This window comes from Petaurus breviceps, unplaced genomic scaffold (genome assembly GCF_028583685.1).
Source record: "Petaurus breviceps papuanus isolate PSGF00001 unplaced genomic scaffold, PetGlider_PUasm1.0 90750, whole genome shotgun sequence".
NCBI classification, from domain to species: Eukaryota; Metazoa; Chordata; class Mammalia; order Diprotodontia; family Petauridae; genus Petaurus; species Petaurus breviceps.
The window spans coordinates 4,065,824-4,074,418 of NW_027187335.1; the positions used below are offsets into that span (position 1 = coordinate 4,065,824).

At 36.6% G+C, this 8,595-nt stretch overlaps 1 protein-coding gene across 2 annotated transcripts in view; it reads left to right on the forward strand.

The window, feature by feature from the left end:
• The window catches only part of MMD (monocyte to macrophage differentiation associated), a 28,868-nt gene extending 22,866 nt beyond the window's left edge, over nt 1-6,002 (forward strand). For both annotated transcript variants that reach the window (XM_069067464.1, XM_069067465.1), the window contains exon 7: nt 4,038-6,002. In XM_069067464.1, coding sequence (XP_068923565.1) covers nt 4,038-4,238 — 201 coding nt within the window. In that variant the 3' untranslated portion in view covers nt 4,239-6,002. The remainder of the gene's footprint in view (nt 1-4,037) is intronic.
• The last annotated feature ends 2,593 nt before the right edge of the window (nt 6,003-8,595 follow it).

Sequence of the window (8,595 nt, forward strand, 5' to 3'; positions counted from 1 at the left end):
GTTGGATTCTAGTTTCTAATTCATTTTGCTGTCTGCTATCATTTTATGAGAATTCATCCCATTCACATTCAGTTGTCATTACTATGTATTTCCATACATCCCATTTTCTTCTATGCCCTCTTTTTTATTATTCACCTCCTGCACCCCTCCGTGCATACATCTTTTCTTTTATCCACTTCCCCTTCTATTTCCCTATTGGGAAGTTATATTTCCATACACAACTGTGTGTGTGCATGTGTATTCTTCTCTTTGAACAAATTTTGATGAGTAAGTTCAAGCATTGCCCGCCACCCACCCACCCATTTTCCCCTCATTGTAAATGCTTTCTAGAATATTTTATTTCAAGCCCTCCACAACTTTAATGTGGAAGCCTCTAAATCTTGTGTGATCCTGACTTTGGCTTCACAACATCTGAGTAGTTTCTTTCTGGCTGTAATATTCCTGGGAGTTTTCATTGTGGGATGGTGGTCTTTGAGGAGGTGATTGGTGGAATCTTTCAGTTTGTTTTATCCTCTGGATCTAAGATATCAGAGCAGTTTTCCTGGATGATTTCTTGGAATATAAGGTCTAGGTAGTTTAATAATTCTTAAATTATCTCTCCTCATTCTATTTTCCAGATCAGTTGTTTTACTGATAAGATATTTCATATTTTCTTCTATTTTTTCTTTCTTTTGACTTTGTTTTATTGTTTCTTGATGTCTCATGGAATCATTAGCTTCCACCTGCCCAATTCTAATTTTTAAGAGATTTTAGTAAGTTTTTTTACTTCTTTTTCTATTTGGCCAATTCTGCTTTTTTAAGGAGCTCTTCTCATAAGTAGATTTTTGTTCCTCTTTTACCATTTGGCCAATTCTATTGAAGGTGTTATATTCATATTTTTTTTCTTTTACCAAGCTGTTAATTTCCTTTTCGTTATTTTCTTTTTATCACTCACTTCTTTTCCCAGTTTTTCCTGAACCATTCTTATTTCTTTCTTTAACTCTTCTAGGAATTCTTGTTGGTTTTGGGTCTGATTAATATTTTTATTTGAGGCTTTCTTGGAAGCTGTTTTCATATTATTGACTTCTGAGTTTGTCACTATTGATTAGAGAATTGCAAATTAAAACAACTCTTAAAGGTACCACCTCACACCTATCAGAAATGACAAATGCTAGAGAGGATAAAGGAAAAATAGATATACTAATGAACTGCTGGTAGAATAGTGAACTGGTTCAACTGTTCTGGAGAACAACTTAGAACTATGCCCAATGAACTATAAAACTGTGCATATTCTTTGATCCAGCAATGCTACTACTAGGTCTGTATCCCAAAGAGATCAAAGAAAAAGAGGGACCTAAGTGTACAAAAATATTTGTAGTAGCTCTTTTTGTGGTGACAAAGAATTGGAAGTCTAGGGGATGCTTAATTGGGAAATAACTGAAGTTGTGGCATATGATTATGATGGTATACCAATGTGCTACAAGAAATGATAAGGGAGGGAGTTCAGAAAACCATGGTAAGAACTGTATGAACTGATGCAAAGTGAAGTGAGAAGAACCAGGAGACAATTGTGTACAATAACAGCAATGTTACAATGATGATCAACTGTGAAAGACATGTCCACTCTAATCAATCCAATGTGATGTTGAACCACTTGACAGTGCTAAGAGCTTTGGTGGCAAGAACTTTCTCTTCCAGGTCTTCAGTAGCTGTGGCTTGTAGCATCTGTAGGAAGTTACTAGGCCATATCTCCATAGGGGTTACTGCCCAGGATGATGTCTGAGGGCACTGAATGCTATTACCAATGCTCATTGGTTCAGGGTCCTAAGCTATTTCCACCAGGGTCTGAGTGGTGATGGTGATTAAGGTGGTGGTTGATTCTCCTGGCACACGATGCCTCTTCCTCAGAATGTTTTGCTGGGGTGGTTTTAGAAGAATGTATGGTCTATATGTTATAGAGTTTTAAAAAGATATCCCTTTGAACTCCTGAGTTTGTAGAAGCATTTAATCCATCCTGAGTACATGTCATTTGAGGTTGAAGGTTAGAGGGGAAACAAACAAATCTGTTATGAATCTGCCTTGAAAGAGCCAGTAGGACACCTAAAGCAGCAAGCTGGGGCAAACTACACGTACAAAGGTGGCAATCATTATGGTAGAAATTTTCTTTTACAATCACAATTCATATAATCTACTCCACGTGCAGTAACTGTATCTAGAACTGTCAACCAGAAATCTCCACTGCATTTCCATATAATGGTTGGTGTTCATATTGCTGATCCTATGGTATAATACAGTTTCCTACAGTGTCTTTGAATTCATCCAAAAAAAAGAACCCTAATAGAAATATTTGGTATGGTTTTAAAGTTGTATTTAAATCCTTTGAGAAGCAGGGGATCTGTAGATGATATATTCAGTTATGTGTGCTAAATCAAAATTAGGACTAAGTAGACCACCCTACTCCCTGATCTAGTTGCCATGGATTAATAGAACACGGACTTTATTAACAGACAAAAAGGGGAAGAGGCATCCTATTGTATACCAGTTTTGAGATTAGCCAGAAGGAAAGCCATGTGAAGTCCAGTAAGCAGTGTAGGTAGGATGTTTGATCAGAACAAAGTCCACGGTGTTATTTACAGGAGGTCTGTTAATGTTGCCTGCTGTAGGGGATAGAAGAAAAGCTGGTTTTGGAAGTATTGGTAAACATGGAGGATGGTGCTTTATTTAAAATGGATACTAGTGTCTGTTGAGACAAGTTTTTCCAGGTGGTATAAATTTCTCAGAAAACAAAATATAATTCAGCAATATCTATTAAATGTCTACTTGGGGAAAGCACTATGTAGCATGTTGGAAAGAGACTAAGTTTAGATAAAATACTGTCCTCTACTCTTATTTTTTTCTTTTAAAATATTTAATATTTTATTTTTCCCCATTTATATTGTAGAAACAATTTTTAATATTCATTTTTTAAAATTTTGAGTTAAAAATTCTATCCCTCCTCTGCCCCCTCATTGAAAAGGCTACACATATGCAGCCATGCAAAACATTTCCATACCAGTCCTGCTGTGATAGAAAACAGACTGAAAGAAAGAAGCAAGAAAAATGAAGCAAAAAAAAAAAAAAAAAGAAGCATGCCAAAATCTGCACTGCACTCAGATTCTATCAGTTCCCCACCCTGGAGACAGATAGCATCCCTCATCACAAGTCCCTCAGAACAGTGCTGAATCACTGCACCAGTGAGAATAGCCAAGTCATTCACAGTTTATCATCACTAAATGCCACTGTCACTGAGCACAACATTCTCCTGATTCTGCTTCCTGCCCATTCCATGTGAGTCTCTCCAGGTCTCTCCAAGAGCAGCCTGTTCATCTCCCATAGCACAACAGAATTTCACCACAATCATATAGCACAATTTGTTCATCCATTTCCCAATTATGGGCATCCTGTCAATTTCAAACTCTTTGCCACCTCTAAAAGAGCTGCTATAAATATTTTTGTACAAATGTCCTATGCTGTTGTTAGAATCACAGTCTAGTTGTGAGTTAATAATAGCTACACACTTTTTTGTATGTTTTGGAAGTGGTTTGAGATATTGGTTTTTGTTGTTGTCATTGTTGAGAGGTACAACAAAGCAAAGATCATCAGCAACCAGTGGAAGAGGGACGGTTTCTGGGAAGGGGTTGCATTTGAGCTAGACTTAAAAGGATTGGTAGGAATTCAGTAGGCAGAGGTAGCAGCTGAAGCAATGGCATTGGGGTATGGAAGGCACAAGGCATATAAAAGTGATAATAAATTTAGTTTGGCTGGAGCAAGGAACATGTGAAGTGGACCACAAGAGCATTACTTTGTATTTGCTGTACAAAAACAGATCCAGGCTTCATCAGATGGGAACCAAGATTGCAGAGTGAAATCAGAGTAGACCTGGGTTAGTGAGTAATGAAGCCAGAATTCTTAATTCAAAGCTTTTGGATATATAGACGTTCAATAGCTTTTAAATAATTCCAGGTAGTTTCTACTATCACAGTAATTAATGTCAGAACTTTTTCTCCTTCCTCTGACAGAATAACACTGATGGGCTACAAGAACTCGCCTGTGGAGGCTTAATTTATTGCTTGGGAGTCGTGTTCTTCAAAAGTGATGGCATCATTCCATTCGCCCACGCCATCTGGCACCTTTTCGTGGCCACAGCAGCAGCAGTACATTATTATGCCATTTGGAAATACCTTTACCGAAGTCCTACAGACTTTATCCGACACTTATGATCCAACCTGTGCTAAGTCTCCAAGCCAGTATTACTGCAGTTGTGGAATTGGGGATAGGAGAAGTAGACAATTGCACAGAAAAAAAAAAAAAACTGCACTGACTTTGCTAGATTTTTTTAAAAATACAATTACTGTGAACTGAAATTATGATCTGTGTTGGGTGGGTTCCTCTCCTCAGCAAATAAGATACTGTATTAACTGTCTATTCCATTCCACCTCATGAAATACTCTATGTAGAATGGCCAATGAATATTTACAAGTGAGAATTTTGTATTTTAATCTTACCAATTTTACTGCATGGATTTTCTAAGTAACTCAAAATGTAAGAAGTCAGTGCTTAAGTGCAATAACAAATTCTTTTTTTCTTTTTAAAAATAATTTCTACCACTTCATTAGCTTTGTGAAGAATCATGGACAGAAGTCAGACTACTTTTTTTTGCCATGTTTCATTGTGGCATAATGTACTTATTTTTAAATGGAAACCTTAGGTTTTTGTAAATTTTTTAAAGAATTTAATTGAGAAGACATCTATGCAGTTATTCATTCATCTGGGTTGCAAATCTCTGCAACCAGCAGTCAACATTCCACATACTGATAAACATTATACCTCTTCCAGTGGTTTTATTATGTCGAGTAATTGCCAATTTTTTAAGACTACAGATTCAAAACTTGCCTGCCAACCTGTATCTATAAATTCAATGCTGCTTCAGACACTTGATGTAATGTAGTGAACTAGTAATGTAAAAATTCTTTTGACCTCATTAGCGTTTATGGAGACCTAACTCTCCCTCTGCCTTTGCCACCATTACTTCAGGGATCCTTTGAATAATATTGCATATGGGGATACCTCTGTATCAGGTCAGTATTCATGGGGTTGGGTTAACCATCTGTTGAAAATCCTTGAAGATTATGAAGAATTAAATTGAATGCTCATTGCCTATTTGATGTCCAGTGGTCAAGATGATGTAGTTTAGCTTCAGTATTAACTATCTTCACATGTGAAATTTGCTTTAAATTGTGTAGTTAGATGCATTGATTCATTTATACTCCTATCTTTCAACACACTTTTCCTTTTCTTCCTATAAAATTTTTGAACATTATGGGATTGAAAGTCATAAGTCTAGAATGCACAGTTCCAGTCTCAGCCCAATGTCATGGTGGTAGTATGTTTAGCATGTTATTGTTTCTTGTCTTAACCTTTTATCAATGTCTTATATTAAGATTGACACTGTCACTTCATTCACTTGTCTTTCATGTTGATATTTTTAATAATGAAACAACCTCTTGCCTTCAGCTTTGATTCCAGGTATTGCCTGTTTTCCACTAATGGGCCTGATCAGTGAGAATTATCTAACATTGATAACCTATTTTAGACTCACTAATATGGTAAATTTTAATTCTTTTTTCTTGGTGTGGTCTTCAAAGGAGATAGATTTTGTTATTGTTGCTTTACTATGTTAAGAACTCTGCACATTTATGTAAATTATGTGGGGATGAATGAGCAGAAGACCTCTCTAGTATTAAGTGGTAAACACAAAAACTACATGTTCTAAAGCAGGCCCCAGTTACAGGAACCACAGACCACTCTTTTTTATGCATGATTCTCACACATCTGGATGCCTGATCTTCCTGTGTACATTTGTTTTACTATATTTCTGTTTTTTGTGGGTTCCTTTACTCTCTTCAAAAGTAGCGCTGTCAAAACCACTAAAACTTATGTAAAATCCTGCTGTAGTCTTGAATAAAACTGTAATTTGTACTTGTTCCATTGTCTCTAAATTAGCTCACCACCAAAATGAAGGCTTTGCCTTTTTTTTTTTAAGTTTGAACTCATCCAGAATTTATAATTCACATTTTAGCCTGTTCTGTTTCAGTAGTCAGCATCTGAGGAAAAACAAACATTCTACAGTTTGGAACTTTCCAGTATCCTTTTGAATAATTGAAATGACATCTCTAATGCATACTCATCAACAGGGAAATTATAGATAATGATTGGCTGCCCCTTAGTCAAAGGAAGCTTTTTATGTAGGATATTTGATATACCAGGAGATCCATGTTATAATAGGCTTGCTTACTAAGCAGAGAAAGGAATTCCTACTGAAATGCTATCAGATGTGTACATGTTCAATGACAGCCCTGCAACTCAGGCTAACTGTCCAATTTTTATTCCATTTTTTTGAAGGGAGAAGGCAAGGCAATTGGGGTTAAGTGACTTGCCCAAGGTCACACAGCTAGTATGTGTCTGAGGCTGGATTTGAACTCAGGTTCTCCTGACTCCAGGGCTGGTGCTCTATTCATTGCACCACCTAGCTGCCCCTCCATTTTTAAAAAAGAAACGTTTTTCTAAAATTATTTTTCCATGAGACTAATACTTTGCCTGGGTTCTGATCACCTGGGAAGTTCATAATAACATCTGGGGAAAGAGAAGTTTACTAGATCTGATTCTGCAATATAAATTAAGTTTGTTTCATAAAATATCCTTAAAAATAACTGCCAAAATTTATTTTAAGAATCAACTTGGCCTTCCTAACTTCCTAAGTCCTTCCTTCCTACCTGCCACAGTGGCACTTAGGTTGCAGAATGAATGGAAACATTCACTTTTTGCTTACCAAACCTTGGCCTTAGGACTGAATTCATATAGCAAAGCCTCTTACTCATTATGAAATCTTGAAATTTTTCATGTCTTGTTATTTGCAGAGCCTCTTTGGCTCTAACAATATTTGTTATATCAATCTGCCAAGTATTCAGTTGCCACTTAAATGATCCTCTTATCTACTTTCACATGGAGCAAAGAATGTTTCCAGAAAGTGTGCTAGGAATTTGTGTAATTTAGTGAGATTGGAATTTCAACATACATGGAGTTACTCTGGTATTATTGGTGTTCCTCTATTAAGGTTGTGTGGCACATTGGTTAAAGAACTAGCCTGGAAACCGTGATGCAAGGATAATAGAAGAAAACTATCCAGAGCTTCTGAATACAGAAAAGTGCCAAACAAAAGAATATATGTATCACCCATGTCAGGGAGGGCAGTGAGGGAGAAACCCTAAGCTGCAAGCTCCAAAACACATAGTGGTTAAATTAAATTAAATAATGCCATTAACACTCCACCATGGGAAAGACCTATAAACATAAAAGAAATTCAAATAACAAGACTATTCAGCATTCACCAGAAACCACAGAAAATAATGAAATAATGTGTTCCAAAGAGCAAAGGAGCTCAGGATTCAGCCCAAGGCAACAAATTCTGCAAACCTGAGCCTAGTCATCAATTTAAAAATATGGTTATTCTAGAAAAGAGGCATTGTTTAAAAAATTCATACTCTACCATAAAAAAATAGACATGAGAGATCACTTCCTTTGCAAACACCCAGATAACTAAAGTACAAGCTAAATACTGTAGAAGAAACAAAATTGCCCCGCAGGAAAAGGTGAGGGGAGTAGAAAGAGAGAGCTATATAAAGAGCCAAAAAGCAATAGCCACAACAAAATAGAGAAACCATTAAGACATTTCTTTCTAAAGGCACACAAGGAGACAAAGATGAAAGTGGAACTTAAATAGAAATGATGGTGGAGGAAGTCCTGAAACACTGTGGGCTAAGCTTCACAATACCTGCCTGGCCTACAAGTGAATTCATGTTTGGGGTTTTTTTTTGGCGGGGTAGGAAAGGAACTAAAGTGAAATATGGGATGTTGCATAAAGAGGAGATAGTGTATACAATGTATACTGTACCCTAATCAATGGTCAATGGTAATCAATGAATAGAAAAATAACCATGATTGTCTCTCAGGGAGAAGAGGGACAAGAAGACAACTGATGAGACAATGAATTGAAGAACTGGAATTGGGAGAAAAGATGAAGAAATCTTAATTCAGAGGTGAGAAGAGGGTTCTACTGAAGGACATTCCCACGGCAGGAGAGATATAGTCTATGATAGTAGATAGAGACTTTACAATGGTCATAGTCTTCAGGGGTCTGCTCAAAGAGACCACTACCTCAGAGCATTTTGTCTCCATGGACAGCATCCTACCAATAGATAAGGGGACTCCGATCTTCTAGGGACAACCAGAAAATGAAAAAGACACAAGAAAATGGAGGAGGGGATAGAAAGAGAATTTTATTGACTTAACTAAAGGGAAAAGAGGAAAAGAATTAGATAAATAGGTAAAAGAAAGAAAACAGGAGTATTAAAATACAAATAACTCCAAAATTAGAGAAAGAGGTGAACATTTGAGGGGGAGGAGGAGAGCCTATGGGAATAGAGTTGGGTTTATCAAAGATTGGATAAGAAAACAAAACCCTAAAATATGTTGCTACTTATAAGAAACACCCCTAAAAAATAAAGAAATGCACTGAAT